Source organism: Solanum pennellii, chromosome 5 (genome assembly GCF_001406875.1).
Source record: "Solanum pennellii chromosome 5, SPENNV200".
NCBI lineage: Eukaryota > Viridiplantae > Streptophyta > Magnoliopsida > Solanales > Solanaceae > Solanum > Solanum pennellii.
In genome coordinates, this window is record NC_028641.1 from 77,899,096 (window position 1) to 77,924,956 (window position 25,861).

The following is a 25,861-nucleotide window of genomic DNA, read 5'->3' on the forward strand; positions in this document are numbered from 1 at the left end:
TACCAAAATAATATCGTGGTTTGTGACATAATTAATTTTAAGAATAAATAATGAACATTTAATTATAATCACACTTTACAGTAGTTGTCTACACCTCTTAAGAAACTAAAAATCATATAATAATTTACTATATCACACTTTGAATATAATAAATGCAAAGTTTTAAAAATGTAATAGAAAAATGACTATATAAGTTAGGAGTATAAAATTATCCATGAATTTCATAAAGTGAACAAATAGTGTTAGACGTTTATTTTTATTACAGTGGGCAACTATTATTGGACAAACAAAATATTATATTTTCTAGATAATTTACCTTAACCGCTATATTTTATTATAAAAATGCTAATCGCTAGCATTCCATTCTTGATATGCATATTTGGCAAATCATATGAAAATAATTAATGGTAATCCTATTCAGTTTTGGTCAATAAATCAAAAGATTGTGTCCCTCAAACGTCTTGATATAATTTTCGTTTTTGATTCAAATATCTTATTCTAATTGTTTGCATTGCATATAACTAATTATTCTTTCTGATTTTATAACAAAAGAATTGTTGCATCTCTTCTTTTTTGGGAATATTCTTAATTAAGATTATTTTAATTTTTTAGCACTTTATGATAATTTTCTTACTATGCAACAATTTGCAAATCACATAAAAAATATCAATCACATTAAATAAATCCTATGTAACGAGCACATTATTAAATATCATATTAAGGTTGAATTCGATTCAGATTTCCCACATGGGAGACCCATCTCCCAACCACTCATCCATGCCCTTACGGGCCGATGACGTATATATGAATAACTAGACAAATAAAAAATCTCTTTTAAGCTCTAAAGTATACTCTTGGGGTAACTCTCCCCCTAGCTCGGATGATTTTATTCCTAAATTTATTTCTCTATATATTTTATACACTCTTTTCAATATCCTCATTCATATATACACTTATCTTCAGATATGAGAGTTCTTGATTGGTCAATATTCTATTACATATAATATAGTCGGTTTAGTCATCACTCTATAGAATTTATGTTTAAGAATTGATTGATATTCTTGTCACACACAACAAAATATATGAGCCTTCATTTCATCCATCTCTGTAACGACCTAATCCACTAGTGATATTATTAGTTTTCGGCCTAGACCTGCACAGCTTTAAGATACATCACTAGTGGGTAAGACTTGCTTACTTATATATCAACATCTCTCATATGTTTTGCTGATATGATCAAACTTCTTGTGTAAAGCTGGGGTATTACAATTTCGTCCCGATTTGATATGTGACATCTCCTTTAATCTCCTTATTACCTTAGATAGCTGAACATTGATACTTGAAACTTATTCTCTTGGGAATGACCTGAGAGTCAAGTGTCACGTCCACGCCCGCTTCATGGGACATAGCAACGAACTTACATTCTAAGTACTTAGTTTTGGTCTTAATCAACTTGCAACTTTTTGATTCTAGGATCTGTCTCTAAACGAACAATATTGTGCTTATTTTGCTTCATGTCTCATTAAGTTCTACATAATCTGGAGATAACATGCACTATAAACATCATTTTTAATGCACCCCATTAAAATATACATCCTCAAAGTAGATAAAAAAAAACAAAAAGCATATCCACAACTGAAAAGTGTTATGCATGACCTCTCAGACTCCTGAATTTCAACATCATCATATATGTATCTGTAATCACACTAGAGTGCTTCATGCACACCTTCATTAACTTCCAGACATCTTCATAAAATCTCTACGAAGACTTTGTATCTCCTTAGAATGTTTTATATAACAATACTTCATACATAGCTAAAAAGATTGTGCAGCGTATTACTTTTTTTTTTTGAATATTAACTATATATTTGCACAAATAATAATGCATACTAAACTATCATTTTTATGGTTTTCGACCGGATGTCCAATCACATTGAAGCTCGATTAAGTTCAGATTCACGTCGAAAAATCTCGCTTTGGAGGTAAAACAACAAAGGAGACTCCATACGTAAAAAAAAACTTGAACTGAAACATTTGGTTAAGCATGAATGAGTATTTACAACTTTAACATAACCCAAATCAGTTGGTTAATGATGAAAGAGTTCTTGCCACTTCACCGTAACCCTAATCGGTACCTACTTCAATTGTGATAGGGGTATTTTTGTGAAGTAACCCATAAATAAAATGTAAAAATAGTACTAGTATAAATTGTGTTCCTAAGACGAGGGAATTGAACAACATATATATAGAGAGAAATAGAGAGTATCGGCAAACACGTCCCAAACCACCACCGCTTCCTCTCTCTTCCACCATCAACTTCCAACACTCGTAAAACTACCCGAATCTCAAACAACCCATAACCCCACAATCTTCTTCTGAATCTGGTAAACCCTCTTTTTCCTTCATAATTTCTGCTATTTTTCACGCAAAATCTTGAATACTTCACTGGCGGGAAATGTATTTTCTCCACTTTTTTCTTTGTTGAGTGAGATGAATGTATCAATATTGTAATTGGGTTTTTTGATTTATGCATTTTAATGTAATGCTTGCTTATTTACATCAGTGTCAGGTCCAAAAAATGTAGTGTATTTGGTATATATGCACGCACGAACTGTTAATTTATTCGATGCTGTTTTGGGGGTTTCAGTTTTTCTGATTTTGTAGGGTTTTGTGTCATGTGAGTTTTGGTACATGTAATTCTTGTATATTGTCTTAGCATGAATGTCATAAATGTCGGATCTTTATTAGAATACGGTAGTGAATTTATTTCTTGCAGCAATTTTGGGATTTTAAAAATCTTTATTTCGTAAGGTTTGTCTAATGTGGAATTTCATGTAATGCTTTTTGAGCTACATCAGCATATGTGCAAGAGATGTTGTGCAAGAGATTTTAAAATCTTTATTTCATAAGGTTTGTCTAATGTGGAATTTCATGTAATGCTTTTTTAGCTACATCAGCATATGTGCAAAGAGATGTTGTGCAAGAGATTTTAAATTCTTTATTTCATAAGGTTTGTCTAATGTGGAATTTCATGTAATGCTTTTTTAGCTACATCAGTAGTGAATTTATTTCTTGCAGCTATTTTGGGATTTTAAAATCTTTATTTCATAAGGTTTGTCCAATGTGGAATTTCATGTAATGCTTTTTTAGCTACATCAGCATATGTGCAAGAGATGTTGTGCCTCGGACTATTTGCATGTGGGAGCCGTGTGAATGTGTTCTTTGTTTTTGTTTTCTTTTGGAATTTTTATGTATTGATTTTTATAGGGTTTCTGTTGTGTTTTCTTTTGTTGTTTTCGTATATTGCAGGGACTGGAGATGCCGTTATTTAAAAGAAAGCCATTTGCTTTGGCGGAAAAACCAAAGGATTTGAAGCCGAATGAACTCGTGTTCCAAGTTCGGTTTACTAAAGAGATATTTAGGGATTATGGGTAACCCTTCAAAAGTCATGATTTTTATTGAAATTTATGATATTTTCCTTTTATTTGTGGTATTATTCTAATTAGAATTACTTTCCCGAAAAATGTAGTGAATATCTGAGACGAATAAACCTGTATCGCCATAGGGTGTGGACATGCAAATTGACAGGAAAGCATAACTTGACGTATGAGGAGGCTTTGGTTTCAGAGAAGAAGGCTGCAGAAGAAGTTCAGAAGTTCCCTGAGGAACTAGTGGCTCCAGTTCTTCGCGATGTGCAATTCAGTATGTCAATGCATCTTTTAGCTTCCTGAATGACATGGTTTTCTCACCTAACTAAAATTCTATTGGTGTTTTTACTGCTAGAGATGATCTTAGTTTTGCTCTCTCTTGTGTTTCAGTTGAATTACTTAATGTCCTAGAATTATGTTTTAAGGTTCTGATATCACGGCATTTCTGAATCCCAACAAGAATGGAGCGCAAAGCACTTCATTGACGTAGTTATCTTATCATGTTCATGTTTTAGCCTTGTGTCTGCTAGTGGAGAGCACGACTCCATGGTTTGCTGCTGGAATAAATGCATCTTGTTCCAGCTCCAAGGATCAAGTGACTAATCAAACTAGAACTAGGTTTTTCCAATTTAGATATACAAACACCAAGCTTATCATTGAGCAGTCCCAAACAGTACTTAAAGAGAGAACACTTATTGAACATAGCTGAAAAACAAGGAGTAACTCCAAATTGCTAGTCACACTTCCACATTCTAGATCATGAAAGTGCAAGACTCACCTGTCAATGCTCCGAACACTTGCTAGTGTAATTGCGTTATACATGTTCTTGCTTAAGTGTTGCTTCAGTATGTGGAGATCATTAGTAAATTTCGGTACAAACTGATGGTTTTGCCCCTTGCGTTCGTGTAAAAATTTCCAGCAATATTCTATTTCTTAAATGATCTAACAAGCTCGTTTATGTCCTCATTTTCAATGTAGTTAGCAACAACAACAACATACCCAGTGTGATTGCACAAGTGGGATCTGAGGAAGGGTAGAGTGTACACAAACCTTACTTCTACCTTGTGTAAACCTGTAAGTTAGAGAGGCTGTTTTTAGTAGACCCTCGGCTCAAGAAAAGCGTCATTCAGCATTACCCATAATTGAATTCTTAGTTTAGAATTATTAGAATTAAGGATTTTGCCAGCTACTGTTTCAAACAACTATGCATATAGATGTGATTGGATTTGCTTTTGTGTTGCAATTCTTGTGTTTTTTACATGTGCATTCTCTTGTAGTTTCTGTGTTGATGATTCTTGGTAATGACTGAATTGCAGGTATGCTCAGTTTAAAAGATCTTGGGGATGCTGTTGCTCAAAAATTACAGGGCTGTCTTTCAGAAGGTAGTGAATTATATGGAAGGAAAAACGATCATGTATATTCCTGCAAAATCGAGAGAGTTGTGAAGGATGGTGAGAAAACTCGTTATGAGGTTGCTTGGCTAGACAAATACGAAAGACTGCCTGAGGATACAGCCATCGATGAAGAAGATCTGATTAGGTGCAAACTGCGATTTAGTAGAGCTTTTCTGAAGTCTTTTATCAGAGAATCTACATATCGAAGTATTCCTTGGGTCTTGCATGAAAGATTGGCAAAGAAGCACGGGATTCCAACTGATCCTCCAGATGATCTTAAGGACCAATTTTTTATGCAGGATGGAGTGGTTGTTGTAAATAGGAAGAGAAAGAAAAGTGAAGATAGTGTAAGTGCTCTAGTAACTTTTTATATACTGTCCTGTTAATTTTGTCGCTTTTATGTACTAATAGTCTTGTTTATTCAGGAAACTAAAGAGAATGGCTTCCAAGCTCCCTACGAGATAGGAAGAGGTACTGCTGATAGATGCTGGCTTGTTATTATTTACTTTCTATTGTAGAGAGTTGTTTCTTCTACTTATTGGTACTTGCATTGTCTAGTCTGATCAAGGATACTTACACTGCACCCAAGGTGTGGCCTAGTGGCCAATGAAGTGGGTTTAGAACCATGAGGGCTCAGGTTCAAATTCCAATAGATTAAAAAACATTAGGCCTGGTACCTGTTGATACTGGGAGGTGACAAGTACCTCGTGGAATTAGTTGAGGTGTGTGAAAGCTGGCTCGGGCACCACGGTCATCAAAAAAGAGTCTAGATAAAGGATACTACCTCGTATTTGTGAATATTTACTTAACTAAGTTGCATGAGATCCTCACATTGTTACACATCTTGTAAATGTTACATTCTTACTTGAAGTTTAACATCTTAGGTATATCAGGTGCTGTGACACATTAGTTTTACAAAAACATGAATAAGTAATTTTTTATATGGAAAATCTTGAAAAGAAAAATTACAGATGTTGGACATCACTTACTTTTCCCTGACACAAATTGTTATGCAACAACTTGAATATGTGTTATGTTTACTTGAAAAGTTGAAAAGAAAAAAATGTTTACTTGGGAAGTATTATATCGGCTTAGAAATGTCATGTTTACTTGTAAGTGTTACATCTTTGGGATTTTATAATTTAACAGAATCATTTATTTAAAGAAAGCTACCTCTTATTGCACCTTTATCCTCACATGTTGGAACTGGTGGGTATGATATGGAAGCATACTTCTGCTGTCTATTTTCTCAGGTTCCATATAAATGATTTTTCTTCACTGCATTGACATATGCAGAAGACAAACTGAAGGCACAGTCCACTAGATATCCAATCGACGATCTTTTGGTGCAATACACAGAGTTCGATAAACAGTTGGCTGAACGCCCTCCTCCATGCAGGGAATTTAACGTCCCAATGGAATGTGTAGGGGATCATTTGATGGTCTGGGATTTCTGTACCTCATTTGGCAGGTTATTGCACCTGTCACCATTCTCCCTTGAAGATTTTGAAAGGGCTGTCTGTCAAAAAGGCAGCAATATTGTTCTCATAACCGAATGTCATTCAGCCCTTCTTCGCTTACTTTTGAAAGATAACAGTGAGTATTCCATAGCTGTACAGAAGAAAAGACCAAAGCTGAAGGTAATATATGAATCCTGTTATGTTCTCTTCCGATGGTCACGAATTCTCAACTTTTGAAAGATTTGTTTTTTGCTGACATATGATTGATTAACCTTTCTTTAAAAAACAACTCTCAAAGGATTTATGTTTTTTTCCCCGGACATATGATTGACTAACCTTCTTGTGTAACACAATCTTATGAAGTACCATATATTGTGAACTCTGATGATATTGATATATAATATCTTTAAAAGGCAAAATTGGAACTTGTCCTGATGTGAGGCAAGCTCCAAAAATCCTGGGGGGACTACTGGAGGGAGAGAGTCTTAAGGGATAATTCTCCAATGACTCGATGCTGGGTGGGTGGGGGATTTCATGCCCCTGCATGCGTAGTGTTTTGGATGTTTGCTGTGATTGGTGTATTTTCTTTCTTTAACTTTTAAGGTTTTTGACTATATCTTGTCTTGTATAATATGTTTATGATATATTTCTTGGAATTCGGTAATTTGTATACTGTTGAGTATCTATGTTATTTTACTAAGCATGTAAAATGATATGAATTTTATACTGTTGAATGTATTACCCACAACTAGTCATAATTTTTGCTACTTTCAATATAATTAATTTTTATAAAAATGTTTCTCATGGATATATAACCTCTTCATTATAGGCAAGATGCTCATGACCTGAAAATAATATATTGAAGCTCACATACCTTAGTTTATAACCAAAAAACAGAAGAATCAATTGAAGCTCACAACTGAAATTCGAATTTATGCGTGCACTTCTGATATTAAGATAAATTTATCAATGTATATATTTGCAAGTTGACTTGTAAATCAGAATATGTTTGACATATTTTACCAATGGTATATTTTTTCTCTTACAATGCGAGTAATTATTTTTTACATTTCTTTGTTGAACACTGATAATTGTCTTACCTAAACCTTCCCTTTTTTGCTTCCCAGATTACTTTAATCACCTGGACAGAGTATTTGTCCGATTTTTTGGAATTGATTGGTATTGTTGAATTGACTAATCATGTTGCAACAATTAAGAGGGGTCACTATGGCCTTCTAGATATTAAGGTCAAATTGGCAATCTTGCGTGAACTGGTCTGTCGAGTCCTTGAGACTGACTATTTTAAGGAGAAGTTGGATGAAGATATTGAAAAGCAGTATGCACTTGCAGCAACAAGGAGAGAGGAAATTTTGGAAGAATCTAGGAAGAAGAGAGAAGACCATTTGAAAATCCAGTCTAATGGGAAGGAAGCAACAAAAGGGCGTGGCAACTCCTCAGATACTGGGAGTGATAATCACCTCAGAGAGAATGGAGATATGCCAAGTAGCAATGGCAAACAGACATCTCCATCAAAACATTCATTAGAAAACAGGTTTACTTTTTTGTACTTGAAGTTTTTCTGGAATTTGGATGGTAACTTCATGATGTCAGTTTCTTATTTTCCGTTTTTCTCTGTCTCTTGTTGCTTCCTGTCTGATAGTGAGAGTGAGCCAACAATCTCCTCATTGAAAAATTCTAAGAAGAGAAAGGTTGACGTCAAGAATTCTACAGCAAAGATGAATGCTTCCTCTAAGATTGCTTCTGATAAATTGATAAAGGATGAAGGGAAGGAAACGTTAGAAAACAGGAGTATGGACCAAAGAGCTGCTCACAAAATGCGGAAGAATGAGATAAAGGAGCATCTTGAAAACAGGAGTAAGGAGCAAAGGGTGAGTACCCTCTCCTCTCTATCTAGCTCTCTGGTTCTCTTTCTTCGACACACAAGCATGTTGTCTCATGTTAAACAGACAAGTTGACATACTGAAGTTTTCTTACCTAGATGTCTGTTGAAATGGCTTCATGGTCCGCAATCTGAACAGTGCAAATTGTGACTCAACGTGAATATCTTTTACTTGTATTTGTTAAAGATGTGTTCCTTGTGTGTCTGTGCATTGCAGAAAGAATATCTTGAACGGGAAATAGAGAAAAGAGTAATACGCACCAATTCATTGGGAAAGGACCGAGATTATAATAGATATTGGTTTTTCCGTCGTGATAGAAGAATATTTGTTGAGAGTTCAGATTCTGTAGAGTGGGGCTATTACTCTTCCCAGGAGGAGGTATAGATACTGGAACACATTTTCCCTTATAGTCTTTTCTCAAGTTGTGATGATGTTCAACTTTTCCTTGTAACAGCTTGATGCTCTGATTGGATCACTGAATGTCAAGGGTGAAAGGGAGAGGGCTCTTAAAAAGCAACTCGAAAATCTCTACCACAAAATAAGGTGAGTTGAACTTCAGATGAAATACTTTAATTTGCCTGTATTCTTTAATTGGAATCTTTAATGGGACTTAGAAGGAGACCACATGCAATTGAACTTGGTGGTTGGTATTAGTCTCGACTCTTGTGGATTACAGTTACTCTGAGGTGAGCTGAACTTATAAAAATAAAGTGAGTTTAAACTTTATTTTATTTTATCTGAATTTTGGAGGCAACTTAGAAAGAGCCCATAATACTAAAATCATGTGAGAACTTGGTTGGGTGGTCTCTTTGTCATGTTTTAAGCTACGGAATTGCTATATCCTCTGGGCAACTGTTATTAGTCTATTGTCATGTGTTTTCTGCTTACATGTATGACATTTGCTGTTAATTGTGTTTAAACTGTAGCCATGATCTATTTAGAAACAGTAAGAGAGACACAATAAAACCCATTGTCCCTTGGTATTTAATACTGATACAAGAGAGGTGCACCTAAATATCATACATAAGCTTCATTTGATTATTCTCTCGAAACTCTAGTGCACTTATGCAGATGGTCTTGCAACTATATTTTGTTTCTTGCTTTTCGAGACACTAAATTTCCTCTTAACTAGAATGGTGTATCCAGAGGTAGGGTGACCCTGCACAATCTGCTGATATCCTCGATGTTCGTAAAGTATTTTTTTATTGGAGTTGATTTTCTATATCGAATAATACAAATAAACCTTATTCCATTGACTCATAAGGAGAATTCAATTACTGACTCACAACACTTGCTGGGTAATCGATGTTAGGTCGAATCACAATGACTTACTTTAACTTGCCTACCTACTTTCTACATCTTCCACAATCAGAGGTCCCTTTTTGGATCCATCAAAGTATCAATAGGAATAGGTCTACAATTCTTTATTCATGTCTCCTCAGGAATATAAGAACATACTTTTCTCCTCCTCAAAAATAATATAAGAACATACTTTGTGAAATGAACTTTATCTGGATTCATCAAAACCTCAATGCCTGAAAAGTAATATCAATTGATCTAGGTCCTTGGTCTGAAAATGTCGAAAAGGTTATTCTTCAAGTTGGTACTTTTCTTTTCATCATTATGTATGATGAGCATATCATCAACACAGATCACTAAATACATACACTACTCCTGAGGCAATAAAACAAATAAAGATCAGTCTCTCTGGGAGTCATTATCTCACTCCTTTTGTACCTTATGCTGTTATGCATTGTTGGCATTGTTTTCGTTGAAGCTAATCTCTACTTTATAGCTTCTTCTGTACAACTAGGCATTCTTGAGACTGTTTCAACTTTTAGCAGCTCCGATTGTTTCTCCTTCATTTTCTCCCCAAACTCCATCTACTTCTCCCGACTCCATACAACTTGCAAATCTCTAGATACAATCCATAGGCGGTTGGGGCATATGATAATTTACCCAAAAGTTAGAAAATGGTCTGTGGTTTGTCCAAAATGTTTGCATTAGGCTGTAAGTCATGTTAACCCAGGAAAGCATAAACGATCTACATTTCCTCGTCTAATAATTGTGTAAGAGTTTACTTTTCATTTGTTTCATTATGATGTCCGCATCCCAGTAGAGTTGGTCAACTCTGGGATTTCAGTATTTTGTTTATTGTTGATGATTAGTTTTTGTTGTCAAGGACAGTTTTATTGGTAAGGTACCAAGCTCGTACGGTGATCATACCAGACTCAACAACTAACATAAAACATCAGACAATCAAGTAGCCCATCCTAACAAACTCAGGAAGATAATTTATTGCCTAACACTTTATAATTAAAAAAATCATATATTGATCCACGTCATCTAATCTACTACAATTATAGCAAAAAATCAAATTTGCTAACATGTATTCTTAATTCTAGATGTATGTTTCTTTTTCCTTCAAAGTATGCATTGTTCCTCTCCAACTAGATGGTCTGAAGATGCATATGGGAATAGCCTTCCAAATCTGTTTCAGGACTCTTGAGGTCTTTTATCTTGCAATCATTATCTTCAAAGATTTTTTCTTCATCTCTGAATGTCTCTGGTTTAACTTATTACAGCTTGGAACTTCAAAAGAGATCGAAGGAGGCTCAGAAGGCAGAAACAGACGATGCTGATGTTCGGAGATCAACCCGTGTCCGTGCTCCACCAGGAGATAATCCTGCTCTTGCCTTCTTGAAGTACGTTAACAAGTGGAAAGAAGACTAACCTAGAAAGTTAAACTATGGCAACATACTCTGCTGTTCAGAATTGGTATTGTAGTCACAGCTAACCATCATGCCGAGATGAATATATAGGGGAAAAGAAATTCGTCCTGCATTTTGTTGAAATGACAGTTCATTTTTTGGCAATTGAACCCTGGGCAGTTGCAATTTGGTTCTTTTTCATTCCTGTGATTATGGTACAGATGAAAGGTTACTGTTCCAATTTTGTATATGATGTTCATCGGCTGGTACTAACATTAGTATCATGATTGTCCTTTTTCTGTTATAGCAAGTTAACTTTAATAATTTTAATGTGATAACTATGAAATACTTTTTTTTTGTACTGATAAATTTGGTAACTTACTTGCGAATTCTTCTCCACAAGAATTGGTGCAAAACTTGGCAATTGTTATTATTCTTCCTCTTAAAACACTCAAATTAGCACATCTTTTATATTTCTATGATAAAAACAATATGCACATACTAATACTATACATTTTTAACTATAAATGGAGAGACTGTAACAATTTTGTAACTACAGATTTTTATGTTTTCTATTCTTCTTTTCTTAAAACCTCAAATATTATTTACAAACGTTACAATCTCAAAGTTGAGTAAAATTAGAACACTCCATAATATGAATGTTAAATTAATGTAATACTTGAGGTAAATCATCCAATTTAGTATATCTTCTATGTGTTATATCAATGATTATTTATATTATATTATATTAAAAGTAAAAACACATACAAAACAAATATAACAAAGTAATGCACAATAAGGGAGTAGAAAGTTTATTTAAAGATTAATTTTAATAGTGACTAAATATTTATTTAGCAAAGCTTATCCTGTGAGGGCGTACATAAGGAGAAAGGCCATGTTTAATCTTTACAGAGTTACACTAATCACCATGAAGCGTAATCAAATTGGAGATTAAGCTATATTGCACCAACAAGATTTCTGAGAATAACGTCTCGGGAAACCCTGTTTCAAAATGAGTTTTATTACTTTCGACACATATTTACAGTTTTGCCTCATTTAACGCCAACAGTAACGTTTGCTAGCACTAGACCACCAGAAATAGAAGTTCACATGAATGTTAAAATGAGTGATGTAAATATCAAATTTACATTATTTCAACAACAGCGCGTCCAGCAATGGTTCCCTGATCAAGATCTTTGTATGCCTGTGGAGCGTCTTCAAATTTGCAGGTCCTTGAAACAGCAGCAGATAGATTGAATATGCCACTCTCCGCTAGTTTAATCAGCTTAGGGAGATCTTGTCTTGCTCTGGCTCCATAGGAGCCAATTACTTTTATCTAGCATCACAATATCAAACGTGCTTAAACTCAAATAAGACAACACAATAATGCTCAGAAAAATATTTAATAGTATTCCCTTACCTAAACACAATATGGATTTTCATGTTCCACTAGAAGAATAAATACCCAATATAATAAATGAAAGACTATTTAAACCTTTTTACTGAACTACAAACTTTACTAGTTCATATCAGTATGGCATTTACTAACAGATCACAGACTAGGCCTAGGCCAAACATATTTACCCCTTAATATCTTCATTCTTACAGAAGTTTATGTTTTGGAAAGTACAGAGAAGTAACTAGGGCAATCATTTAAATTATTGGATCAATGGTAGAAGAAGATAAAGAGGACTGCATAGTTTCGATGGCAAGCAATATTCTGTCAGAAGCTGCTATGATATTCTCCCACAAACAAGCTGATAATTGTGGAGAAAATTCGCCATGGAAATGTTATGGATACCAAAGCGCCTATCATGGTGGCCTCTTTTGGGTGGATTGTCAGCAGAGTCTCTTGTTTAACCCAAGATAATCTACAAAGGAGAGGCTTCACTTTAAGTAACAAGTGTTATTTATGTGAAAATGGATGGAATCTGTTAATCATCTGTTTATTCACTGTATAATTGCTAAGCAATGCTGGGAGCTGTTCCTGAACCGGTGTGGGGTTACCTGGGTTATGCCTTCGGATATAAGAAGCCTACTCGTCAGTTGGCAAGGGTAAAAGATAGCAGCGAATCAGAAGAAAATATGGAGGACCATTCCAGTATGCATATTCTAGACCATCTAGAGAGGAGAAATGGTTGTTTTGAAAACATATAGAATCACATCTCATTCATCTTCAAAATCTGTTTTCTATGGGTTCAGGAGGTGCTTAGGGGACAGTATGGCTCAGTACATGGGTTTCCTTAGATTTGCTTGGAAAAATGTAACTGGATGTTATTTCTGTAGGCATTGTCTGCTTCTGATACATCTTTATGTACCAGCTTGGTACTTCTTTAATAAAACTTTACCTATTTCTTTGAATGCTATAAATTTGACTTATCAAAAAGAGGGAATGGATCATTCGTGTTAGCAGATTGGAATTGAGAGGGACAAGCAATAAACACACAAAAGCACATACCTGTCGTCGCACTAGGTGGTTGATATCGACCTCCCCCTTAGCACCAGATAGTGTAAGTCCAATCATCACAGCTTTGCCTCCATCGCGAACGCTTTGCACACATTGCAAGAATGTTTGTGGTCTTCCCAAAGCTTCAACAGCTACGTCAACACCAGAGCCTCCTGTGATGTCCTGTACAAGTTGAATAGCTGATCATATTAGTTTAAGCAGTCGGTATGTTCTCAAATGCAAGCCAAACATTTGATCAGAAGAAGACTTAATTTTAACATTAAAACAGTGTTGTCAAAGGTGCACTTAAAGCGTGCTTACAACATTGAAGCGAGGCTCAAAACATATTGAGCCTCTTCACGTCGCTTCATGTGCATTTGTGGTGTCGTCATCAAGGTTCCAAGGCATAATTTCCCTTGCCATTGAGCCTGAGGGGTCGAGATACTAAAGCAAATAATATTTCACATCGTAAAAAGAATTCAATTTCTTCGTTCATATATTTGTCATTCATGCTTATAATTATTAGTCTCGGAACTAAACATGTGTATTTGTATGGAACCCATCTCGCCAATAACAAATAATTTAACACTACAAGATTTTACTCAAACAAGATTTGAAGACTGGATTTAACAAAATCCACAGAAAATGCATAAGCTAGAGATGAACATAGTGCAGAAACAGCCCTCTTGAATACACAAGTTGGCCAATGAATTCAAGGCCAAAATTCAAGAACTCGAGCAATCAGAACTTATAGATCTCATTTGGAATAATTTCACTGCTCAGTTGCACAACATTTCCTATAGTTATCTACAGCCAATGTTGCTCGGACTCCTCAAAAATGTAACGGGTGGGTGGGATTCTCCAAAAATAGTGTATTTCTTTTAGAATCCAAAACGGGAGTGGCATCGAAAGTGCAGATTCCGCACAACTTAATCTACAGCACAGCGCATACAGATATACTCTTGGGCCTTGGCCTTAATGTATATTAGCATACAAACCCACCTCTTTATCTAGAAATCAGAATTGAGTGAATACTATATGGTGTTTGATAGTTTAATTTGATAGTATGTACATAACAGGTTAAGGGAGAAGTCTATACCTTGATTGTCTTCACGGCATCCACCTTTGATGCATTTACACAATGAGTGGCTCCAAGGAATTTAGCTTTCTTCAATTTCTCATCTTGAACATCTACAGCAATAATCTCTGACGCCCCAAATGCTCTTGCTATTTGCAGACAGCTATGCCACATTTTCAGGTGATAAATCACAGCAGAAAATCAGAATAGAAGTAGCAAAGCTTAACTCAAGATGCCCATCCACAGGATAGTAGAGGTAAGAATGAATAAAGATGGAAGTATGAAGAAGAAACACGGTATAGTAAGGAAATCAGTTGCAAATGCATAAAAATGAAGAACAGAACTTGAATTGACTAAATTATTGAACTAAAATGGAGGTTAGTTAGACATATAGAATCCCACCAGTATTCAGGCTGCAGGTATAATGTGCCCATGTCAGACACCCTAAACATTCTGTTTTATTCATTTCATAGTTAAATCAAATTAAGACGATCCAAATTTTTACCTTGAGCCAACACCTCCTATACCAATCACAGCAATAGCATCACCTGGGCGCACCTCAGCAGCATGAGCCATAGCCCCATAGGCAGTAAAAACTGCACATCCTAAAATGGCGGATTCTGTGTATGGCAATGAATTTGGTAGAACAGCCAATGCATGTGCTGGAACCACACAGTACTCAGCTAGACCTCCCATGCTATACATATACACCGGCTTACCTGAAAGATCAAAATATGAATAGTTTTTTTGGAAGGTAATGTTAACCACATTAAGCAATTAAAAGTTTAAGACCACAGTAGAAGAGAAGAATCAGGAGTTGATGAATAATGCTACAAAGTTCCCATTCATATATTACTAGTCCAGCAATCATAGACAGCCTAAAAAGCCAATCTGATTATGTGCCAACTTAGCTGTTCAGATAGCCCATAACATTCATACTCATCATACATATCAGATAATCAATTGTCTCAACACAAACTAGTTGGGGAACACCCCGTGGAGTTTTTGAACACTTATATAACTTTTTACAAACGTTGAAAATGTTAATAGAAAGCATGACGGGGTACTATTATTTTTTTTTGATGACCGTGGTGTCCGAGCCAGCTTTCGCGCACCTCGACCAATTCCACGAGATACCTATCACCTCTTGACGGCATGTATTAGGTAACTCTGGCATGACGAGGTACTATTACAAGTAAACAGATATTTCTCAATATGAAACTTTCATCTACATCCTACAATACTGAAGAAGAACACTCATGCATATGTAATAAAGGTTCAAACTGTATTAACATACTCCTCTTCTGAGCCGTAAATTCTTCAATAGAAGTAAATTCTTAAGTAACATTTTCCTTTTTCTCTTAAACTTCGCAATATGGGTTTCGAGTATCTCCTAGACCACTGCCTTTCTTCTCATGCAACAAGTAGTATCTATGAAGGACTAGTGATACAGCAAGAATAGGGTGGAAACCCAAACTAAGTGTGTTCAACCTTCACAGTTACAATAAAAGTAGTCAGTTTGATTCCCAGATAAGTGAGACTTTGCTTCAGAAAAATTGCAAATGGAGACCTTTCTTTACTGATAACAGGACCATGTCAAGCCATCTGTTCAGCAGCTTAGAGAAACCACTAGCATAAGCAAAAAAGGTAGCAAATCGAACATTTGATGCATATTGCATTGAAGAATCATGCTTCACCTGAATGCTTGATAAGACCATATGTTTAAACTTGAAACTCAAATAGAAACCAAAAAAAATTGCAAGTAATAACAGCCTCCTTACCACTATTACGGAGGAACAGTCGCGTTTCCCCATCATAAAGGGTTCCCTTCGCTCGGTTGTAAGCAAAGAAATCCTCACATAAGTCATCTTGACCCTGTGTTCATAGATAATTATGGTATCACATAAATTGGCATGACTGCATCATGATATGCGAATATTGTAGGTTTTATAGGAAACAAATCCACATATTGTCACCTTAGAGCAGAAAGAACAGCTACCACAAGGCATGATGAAAGCTCCAACAACTTGAGATCCCACAGGAAACCTGAAAAATATAACAAATTCTTCTCACCATTTAATGGCAAGGAAGGGAAAACTATAGTATGTTTCAAGAAAACCCATAATTGTTTAACCTTTCAATGATTTTACTGTCTGAGAGCTGTCCGTGTTCAACCACTTCACCAGTTATCTCATGCCCCACAACACAAGGGCTAGCGAACGGAAGTTCACCCTTTATTACATGCAGGTCAGAGTGGCAGACCCCACAGGCTGTAGCAAACACATGAACAATAATTTTAGCTATCATATCCTTCTTACATAGATACCATTTGCATTAGCATGTTGCAATCAAGCTTATAAGGATAGATAAAAGTCTTGCTCAAAGGGGCAATGACATACATCAAATAAGTCCTTTCAAGATTGTCCAAAGATTGCAACTTTTGCACAATTTTCAACTGAATGGATGATGGGGTCACTTAATTACCACAGAAAGAGGCATTCAGCATAGAAAAAGAAGCCAATGTACCTTTAGTTTTGATGAGAACTTCATTAGCTTTAGGTCGAGGCATATGGAAATCTTCAAAGGTGAGGGGTTTGCCTGGTTCCCAAAACACAGCAGCACGCATATGAGAAGGACCACCGCTTAGATGGTAGTAAGAGGCCTCTGATGGTGCTGTACTATTCTTCTCCGATTCAAAACTTGAACAAAAGGATCGATTAGTGAAAGGGGTCGTTGATCTTGCTAAAAGTGCAATCTTTGATGATGTGCTTCGAATGGCGCTGCGAATTATGTGAGGGAAAGACATTGTTGATCCTCTCAACAATCTTGTTTTTCAACTGCAGATTCAACGATGGGAAGAGACTTGTTAGTATTTTAGTATTACTATGAAATTAATGGATAAACATTAAGATAAAATATTATTATTATTATGATTATGATTATATATCAAGAATGGAAGGAAAATATATGATACCAAAATAAGGATAAAGTGCCTAAAATATCACCATAATTTTGCAAGCTGAGTCACTTTTATAACACCTCGCAAATTTTACTAACATACCAAACACATTTGCAATGTCAGGAATATAATAGAAAAGTTTGAGGTTTTTGTAATTAGGAAAATTTTGGGATATGATGTAATTGTATGATATTTTTGTGAGTTATATAAAAAAGAAATTAATTATGTTGTTATTAATATTATTTTTGTCTATTTCTAATTGACATAGTTTTTTAAGAATCAAATAATAATAACTTTGATGAATATTTTATAATGTATTTTAAAACTTCATCTTTTAAATATGACTTATGCAACGATCTTCACTTCTCAACCTTTGTCTCATGCATTACATCACTAAACATAGCTCAATGTACTTAATTTTGGTCCTACTTAACCTAAAACCTTTAGACTTTAGTGTTTGTCTTCAAGCTTCAAACCTTTCTTTAACTTCATCACACGTTTTGTCAATTAATATTATGTCATCTGCGAAAAACATGTACCACAATGCCTCACATTGAATATGTCATGTCAATTTGTTCACTACTCAAAAGGCAAATAAAAATGGGCTAAGAGTTGATCCTTGCTGTGACCCCATCATGACTAGAAAGTGATCCAAATCACCTTCAATTGTCTTAACCCAAATCTTGAATCCATCGTATATGTCCTTAATAAACCTAGCGTAGACCACAAATGTAAGTCTCTCTTCTTGCCCTTGGAATCTTCTTACAAGATGCATGGCTTTTGTAATTGACCATCATGACATGAATGCAAATGGATTCTCGAAGATAATACACCCCTAGTCATCATCATCTCTATCATCCTCCCCCAAACTTGTTAGTAGCTTGATACTTTATAGTTATTGCAATTTTAATTATCGTTCTTGTTCTTGTATAATAAAACAATTGTACTATATCTTCATTCTTATGACGTTTTAGTCGTCCTAAAATGACATCGAACAATTCAATCACCACCTATACCTTCCTTGCTTGGATTCTTACAAAAATACACCAAAATGGAAGATGTTATATATCAGAGGACTTATAATGTCAATAATGCCCAAGTTTGAACAAATTAATAATGTAGAATAATAGGGATATGGAAGTTTTATTTATTTTATTCAAAATAGAAAAGAAGAGTAGGGGTAAAAGTATATATACATAAGACTTGAAACAGAAGCATAAAAAGAATATAGATAGAGATAGAGGCAGAGGCGGCATCTCTAACGAACTAACTTTGCCACAGACATAAGTCAGAAAATTAAGCTAGCTAATCACCGACTCATGAATGGAATAAGCTTCGAGTTTCTTGAGTACGGAATTATCTTTATTAGGATTTCGATTTAATGGAACTTCAATATATCATCAATTACAATAGATAGTGAAAAAACATAAAGCCTGCTGATGAGAGTAACATGATCATGTTGAGATGGATTCAAATAATTCATAGCTATAGAGTTATAGTATGAATATGACCGATTGACCACTAATAATAACAATAATTGCTTAGCAGAAAAGATATACTAATTAAAAGTCAAACCCACATCTGCACTTCCTTGGAGAGCGGCGTTTTTATAGATCCAAAGCAAAGTCTCTTCTAACTTTAATTTTCATCGATCATATTGACGTTCGTGAGGTATAAGTTATAGTAATAATTTTTTTAAAAAATATATATATATATATATTTTAGAGTTTAATGTGTTCTTCCCACTAGCTGATTGATTAATTAATTAATTAATATATTTATGGAAGTGGTGATGAGTGTGGAATCCCATACCATTACTCTTTACTCTTCCACGTGCTCTTCAGTAGTGTACATGTTAATAAATATTAATAATCAAGGGTAGGCTTGATGAACTGTAACTTACCTTTCATTTGTGTATATATATATGCGCCATGCCAGTTGCCAGATTTAATAAGTATCCCTATAAATACATGAGCTGATCAATCAATCTATTTACAACAATTTTCGAGTGAAGATGCAGAATTACGAAGTTGTGAAGGAGTTGGGATCTGGTAATTTTGGTGTGGCCAGGCTGATGAGGCACAAAGAAACAAAACAGCTTGTTGCCATGAAATACATTGAGCGAGGGCGTAAGGTATCTTTTTTCATACCTCTGTTGTGGTTATATATTATATACTAATCTATTCGTTGTTTGGTTGTAGATTGATGAGAATGTTGCGAGAGAAATCATAAATCACAGATCATTGAGACATCCAAATATTATTCGTTTCAAAGAGGTGCTATTAACATCAACACATTTGGGCATAGTAATGGAGTATGCAGCTGGTGGTGAACTGTTTGATCGCATCTGTCAAGCAGGGAGATTCAGTGAACCCGAAGCTCGATACTTTTTTCAACAGTTGATCTCTGGAGTCCATTACTGCCATAACATGGTACTTACTTTGTTTTTCATTTCATTCCTAATTTAATACTTAGCATCAAATTCGTCATCGTCTTTCACTATATATATATATACAGCAAATCTGTCACAGAGATCTGAAATTGGAAAACACACTGTTAGATGGAAGTCCAGCACCTCGTCTTAAAATTTGTGACTTTGGGTACTCAAAGGTACTACACTTTTATATAATCTAGCACAAATATATATCTCTCTCTATATAAACTAATAATGATCGAATTACAGTCATCTGTGTTGCATTCACGTCCCAAGTCAACTGTTGGAACACCAGCCTATATTGCACCAGAGGTTCTATCGCGCCGTGAATATGATGGCAAGGTAACATAATATTTTTTTTTTTATAAAATAATCAAACATTATTGGACCTTAACGTTCAAGTTAATTATTATTTCTTCACTGATCAACTAGTATGTCATTTTATACCTACTCTACCTGTACACTCTATTAAAAAAAGATGTTTTTTTTTTTATTAGTCTGCAGATGTATGGTCATGTGGAGTGACTTTATATGTCATGTTGGTGGGAGGATATCCTTTTGAAGATGTAGATGATCCCAAGAATTTCAGAAAAACTATTTCAGTTAATTATATTCTCTCTTTTGAAGATAAATTTATAATTATTAATCTATTTATTAATTAATATATGATTTTTTTTCTTTTAATTTTTTCCAGAGAATAATGGGCGTTCAATACAAAATCCCAGACTACGTCCATATATCTCATGATTGCAAACACCTTCTTTCTCGCATTTTTGTCGCCAGTCCTGCCAGGGTACTCTATGATTCATGCAATAAATAATCTTTTCATTTATGATTTATAATAATGACATGAACATGTATTTTTTCACTTAGACCTTATTGTAATAATAACATGTAAGACGCGTGTGTCACTTGTTCAACTTCAAACAAGTTTTAGTATCACATTCAAAATTGGAGGTCAAGGAATAATGTTACTAATGTATGATATATGTTGGGCAGAGAATCACACTAAAAGAGATCAAGAATCATCCATGGTTTTTGAAGAGCTTGCCAAAAGAACTTACAGAAACAGCTCAAGCAGTGTATTACAAAAGAGACAATCCAACATTCTCCATTCAGAGCATTGAGGAGATCATGAAAATTGTATCAGAGGCAAGAAATCCAGCACCTCCATCAAGGCCTGTTCCGCACTTTGGATGGGGAACTGAAGAAGAAGAAGAAGAAGAAGTAGAAGAAGAAGAAGAAGAAGAAGAGGACGAGTATGACAAACAAGTTAAGCAAGTTCATGCAAGTGGAGAGTTCCATATCACACATGATGATGCTTAAGTTCACCATTTCTGATTTTCATCTTCTGTACAACTAATAACAGCACTTGGCCTGTTTCCTACCATCAACAAACTTAACAAATATATTACTAGTATTCCTTCCTTGTATTGAGATTGCAGATCAAATGCTTCTATCTGAAAGCCTAATGGAAGGATATATGCATACTTCTTTCTAAGAAGACATTATACTTAACACTTACCAGAAATGGGGTTTTCCTAAATAGATATTCCTTTTGAACTCAAATCACTGAACATAATTAGCACAACAAAGACGAGAAAAGCTGAGTTTACACCCTTCTAGTGGAACTGAAATGACAAGATTGTAATTCATTTCTAATGATCAACATTAGTCAAAGGTTGTCGCCCAAAGTTTTAACCAAATACTGAACAATGGCATACCACAATCCTACAACAATTGACTCATCATATTCTCATCACAATCCTCCAAAGAGAAAACAGAGGAACCTTCATACATGAAGATGTCCTTACCAGCCATCCCAACTATAAAGCGAAGCCCTTCAAATATTCTGGATCTCGCTTTGCACGTTCTTGGAATTTCTTGAACCAGCGATCCAATATATCCATAGGCACCACCAGCTTACTGCCATCCACTCCACAAAATGACTGCATAAAATTGAATAAATTCTCGCCAACTTTCAGTGCCAACCTCTCAATTTTCTGCCCTGCAGCCACATCAAGGGAGGGAAGTGTTGCGAGATCCTCAACTGAAATACCTATCTTGGCAGAGATTGGAGTTGCATCAGCAGTGAGCTGCAGTTGCCCACCGGGCTCTGGCCAAGGAAGCGACAGCACAGCAGAGGGTCGAGTCAGTGTGACTGCACCACAAAAGAGGAAAGGTGAGCCAGGGGATTGGATATACACAGCGAGGGCCTTGTCTGGTGGCAGCGTGAAGTTGTTGAGGAGGAATATGCAGACTTCACGAATCGAATCATACGCTTCCCCTGCACATGTAATGCTAGAATTGTCAAGTGGAAAAGTACACACAGTCTTTTCTGATCAGTGAAGAATGATTAAATTATCTCCAGGTTTTGGTTATGGAACTCACCAACAAAGGTGTTCATGTCAAGGACCCAATGGGTGGGGTCTATTTGAGCAAAGGTGGAGATATCCATAGGGAAGCTTCGATTTGGGAACACTACTCCAAACATTGTTAATGACTTTTTTCCCTTGTGCTTTTCCTGAGGAAGAAGAAAGGAACCACAGTTAGAATATAGATTTCCGTAGCATCCAACGATCAGAAGTTTCGAATTGACTCACAGTCAAACACGATAAGAAGTTTGTCTTCGCCACAGAACAGCCGAGATTGTAATTTTAGGCAAAGACTACAAAGTAGTTTGAAGTTGCTTACTTTGTGCTCAACACAAAAACACTGAGCAAAGTAATACTTGCCCAACCTTGAGATAATTTTTGCAAATGCACAATGAAAAGAGCAAATCTCATATATTCTTGCAAAACAACCCCAAAAAAGAGTACCATCTGATACTGCTTGATGGCCCAAACTTACTTACAGAACTTAAATCAAATAATGCCAGAGAAGAAAATCAGCCAGCAATCTCAGATCTATGACACTAAGCAATCAGAAAGCAAAATGAATCATGAAGGGTAACCAGTTGGATCACCAACTACATAACACTAAAAAGCCCCAAAGGTTGACATAATGCCTTCTGTTTCTTGAGTCCCATAATCAGATTGCAAACAAAAGCTACAAGTTAGTACACAAATACAGTTCAATTTACAGTCGTTAGTAGTAATCTTGATCCTTGTTCAGTTCTCAACGCCAAAAACATCAAAGTATGTCGAACTAAGACACAGAAGTATAAAACCAAAAACATGCAAATAACACAAAGAAATAAAAAGGGAACTCCTGAATCGGCATATAGCTTTGTGTTGACAAGCTGGATTTTCCAGGAAATTGCAAAAACCATGCAAACTCTTCTGCCTACCGAGTAAAACTTCTGAAGAAAGTCAAGCCCTTTAAGATGGACTTCAAGAAAAAAAGCTGGCTAGTAAACTGACCACATCCGGTTCAATTTGCATGTATCTCGATAATTCCACCAGGTACCTGCTGGTTCCCACCAACACAAGTACCGGGTAACTATGCCAGCTTATGCAGCTTGGAAGCAATAGTTTTATTCGTCCTGATCTCCAAGGTTTACACCCACGTTATACACCACTTCTTCAAAATCCACATTCCCTTGTTCAAAATTCAGGTACAAACCTAGCTCTAGCACAAACATCCATAACTTGTACCACACTATCCTAGCTCCATGAGAAGTTATTTATTAAAAAATTGTCATAGAGTAGAACGTCCATTCCCCAAGAAATCTCTTTCACAATATAGACTAAAACTGTAAGCAGGAAACAAAAAAATACCAGCAAACATTTTATATAGCACCATTTTATATATGCAAGACGAGAAATCTCAAAGGCAGCTGAGAGGTTAGTTTCCACCTTGAACCGTTTTAGTCAATTTAAAAATGAGTTTAGCTTGTAAATGTTGATGGGGTAAAGATCAGTAACCCAAAAGATTTCTACAAAAATAAAGATTCTTTGTAGGAATAATAATTAAAATCATTCAAGATATACCACCTTTATAATCTATGCAAGCTAAACTACCAAGTGGAACATTCACCCTATACCAGATAATGATGAAACTTACTCAGCCAAAACCCGCAAAATTTCCAACATATCCAAATACCATAACCACATGAGGTGATCAATTCGATCGGGCACTCACAACATATTTTCATTATTCAAATCTTTGAAAACACGAAAAAACCGTTGTTCAACTCTTTGGCGGCATAAAAAAATAAAGCTCTGCCCTCGTTATTTTTTTTTTTTTAAGAACCAAAAAGATTTGTGCCAAAATAACACAAGTCATTTGATGTGGTCAGAAGCAAATTGAAAGTTAAGCAATGGGAAGCTATTTCGAGACAGACTGAGAGCTGAGCGACAACCTTGTTTGACATGCTTTTTCCTTCCAAAGTGAAATAATCACTCATGAGCTAATCGCACTTGACATCCTACCTCACTCGATTAAGCTTTTCTTCTTATATGCAGAAGGTTTTGCTCTCATACAGCGGGTTTTCCACTTCATTCAGTTACATTAGGGCAGACACAAAGTTGATCTAGATATGATTCTTTTTTATCGCTACCTTCCTGGAACTACCTCCTTACTTAGATCGTTAGTTCCCCAATTCAAACTCGTAACAGTTGGATTGCCTGGGTATGGAACTCTAAACTACAAATGTGATCTAGAAAGAGTCAAATCTAGTCTTTTGTCTTTATCCTTCATGGGTCTCAGCAAACAGACTGAATCGTGTGCGAGAATCTTTCGTAAGAACAACTGAGTGTAACCGGCCTGTAACCCAAAAGAATTAGTTTTCTCTAAAAGCGGACTTGAAAAAAAAGCAGGCTTTGACTTGGACAATGAAGTAAAAGGCTTGACTTTTAATGTTTTTTAGGGCTCACTTGAACGATTCGTTTTACTGAAAAAGGAGTCCATATATAAAGATATTTATACTTCTTTTCAAATACGGAAATATGAAATTCATATTCATGTTGCAAGTCAAGGCCCTGAGAAGAAGTAACTAATGAAATACTACATTTAGATGCTCATTTACTCTGCAATTTAGACAAAAATGGAATTGTGACGCTGGGACGTCGGGTAGAGATGGGTGATATTTTAGTGGGTAATTTAATAGCCCAGGTCGTGAAAGAATCTTTGTACGCCCCGGAAGATTGATTGTTAGGAGCTATACTTAGTATCCAGGTATCTACTTCAAAGAAACACCATAAAAGTAAATCAACCAACTACAGCCTCAATCCCAAATCAGTTATATGAATTGTCTGTATCTATTCATTTTACTTTAAAAAAATTGACATTTAAAACTTTTAAGGCAGATTCTTGATTAAATTATGCTGAACTGACATACAACACCATAAAAGTAAATCAATCAACTACAGCCTCAATTTTCTATACCTATTCAGTTATACTAAAAAAGGTTTGATCTTTAACACTATTAAAGCAAACCCTTGACTTAATATTTCTAACACTGACATACAGCACCATAAAAGTAAATCAATCAACTACAAGCTCAATCCCAAATCAGTTAAATGAATTGTCTGTACCTATTTAGTTCTACTTAAAAAGGGTTTGATCTTTAAGACCTATAAGGCTAAATTCTTGACTAAATTAGGCACTTATTTCTAACAGTGCATACAACACCATAAAAGCAAATAGATAATAGCAAAAAGAAAAAGGAGGATGTTGGGATAGTGTACCAAAAGTTGTGAATTAGTCCAGCGATGATAGCAATTCCAGAGGCTTGCAATGAAAGAGTTCTAAGCTATGAATGGCCGTATCCTTTTGTTTTCAAGATTAAAGGAAGGTTTTTTTTCCCCTTTAAATTTCAGAAACAAAGATTGAAGACCAAAAAAGAAAGTGGAGATTACTAGTATTTGCATCGACCAATATTAATTTATATATTTTCATGTGGAAGAAAGAGTGAGTACACATCTTGTAAAGTCTAGAAAGGTCTAGAACGTTTGGCTCAATATGAGGGGTAACATTAAGACAAATTTCATAAACCAAGCTATTCTAAGTGCTAATTAATCAATGAAATGATTATGGCAATAAATATATACAGTAAGTTGTTTGAGGTTAATTTTTAAATATATATGATTTGATTGGAGAGATAATTA

General features: G+C 35.3%; 4 protein-coding genes across 6 annotated transcripts; 2 read left to right on the forward strand and 2 right to left on the reverse strand.

Moving 5' to 3' along the window:
- The first annotated feature begins 2,233 nt into the window (after positions 1–2,233).
- Positions 2,234–11,256, forward strand: LOC107018733 (DDT domain-containing protein DDB_G0282237). Its single transcript, XM_015219293.2, has 11 exons — positions 2,234–2,384; positions 3,310–3,431; positions 3,530–3,702; positions 4,745–5,169; positions 5,248–5,293; positions 6,119–6,462; positions 7,410–7,834; positions 7,943–8,171; positions 8,400–8,561; positions 8,638–8,726; positions 10,769–11,256. The coding sequence occupies exons 2-11, from the start codon at positions 3,319–3,321 to the stop codon at positions 10,914–10,916; spliced, it is 2,154 nt and encodes a 717-aa protein (XP_015074779.1). The 5' UTR covers positions 2,234–2,384; positions 3,310–3,318; the 3' UTR covers positions 10,917–11,256.
- Positions 11,257–11,830: 574 nt separating this feature from the next.
- On the reverse strand, positions 11,831–17,411 carry LOC107020835 (alcohol dehydrogenase 1B). 2 transcript variants are annotated; one of them, XM_027917103.1, is made up of 9 exons: positions 17,393–17,411; positions 16,945–17,255; positions 16,553–16,688; positions 16,395–16,464; positions 16,200–16,293; positions 14,924–15,137; positions 14,440–14,581; positions 13,353–13,523; positions 11,831–12,230 (listed from the first exon to the last, which is right to left on the reverse strand). In XM_027917103.1, exons 2-9 carry the CDS (start codon positions 17,222–17,224, stop codon positions 12,039–12,041), a joined length of 1,299 nt encoding a protein of 432 aa, XP_027772904.1. In that variant the 5' UTR covers positions 17,225–17,255; positions 17,393–17,411; the 3' UTR covers positions 11,831–12,038. The 2 variants fall into 2 exon arrangements, with proteins under 2 accessions (XP_027772904.1, XP_015076834.1); XM_015221348.1 differs by lacking the exon at positions 17,393–17,411 and having other exon boundaries at positions 16,945–17,345.
- A 1,873-nt stretch (positions 17,412–19,284) lies between these two features.
- On the forward strand, positions 19,285–21,329 carry LOC107018664 (serine/threonine-protein kinase SAPK7-like). Its single transcript, XM_015219202.2, has 7 exons — positions 19,285–19,511; positions 19,579–19,809; positions 19,895–19,987; positions 20,061–20,153; positions 20,309–20,413; positions 20,506–20,604; positions 20,811–21,329. The coding sequence occupies exons 1-7, from the start codon at positions 19,392–19,394 to the stop codon at positions 21,135–21,137; spliced, it is 1,068 nt and encodes a 355-aa protein (XP_015074688.1). The 5' UTR covers positions 19,285–19,391; the 3' UTR covers positions 21,138–21,329.
- An 18-nt stretch (positions 21,330–21,347) lies between these two features.
- Positions 21,348–25,690, reverse strand: LOC107018665 (protein OPI10 homolog). Of its 2 annotated transcripts, none has more exons than XM_015219203.2 (3): positions 25,442–25,690; positions 22,203–22,335; positions 21,348–22,098 (listed from the first exon to the last, which is right to left on the reverse strand). In XM_015219203.2, the coding sequence occupies exons 2-3, from the start codon at positions 22,303–22,305 to the stop codon at positions 21,638–21,640; spliced, it is 564 nt and encodes a 187-aa protein (XP_015074689.1). In that variant the 5' UTR covers positions 22,306–22,335; positions 25,442–25,690; the 3' UTR covers positions 21,348–21,637. The 2 variants fall into 2 exon arrangements, with proteins under 2 accessions (XP_015074689.1, XP_027773131.1); XM_027917330.1 differs by lacking the exon at positions 25,442–25,690 and adding an exon at positions 22,415–22,485.
- Between the last annotated feature and the right edge of the window lie 171 nt (positions 25,691–25,861).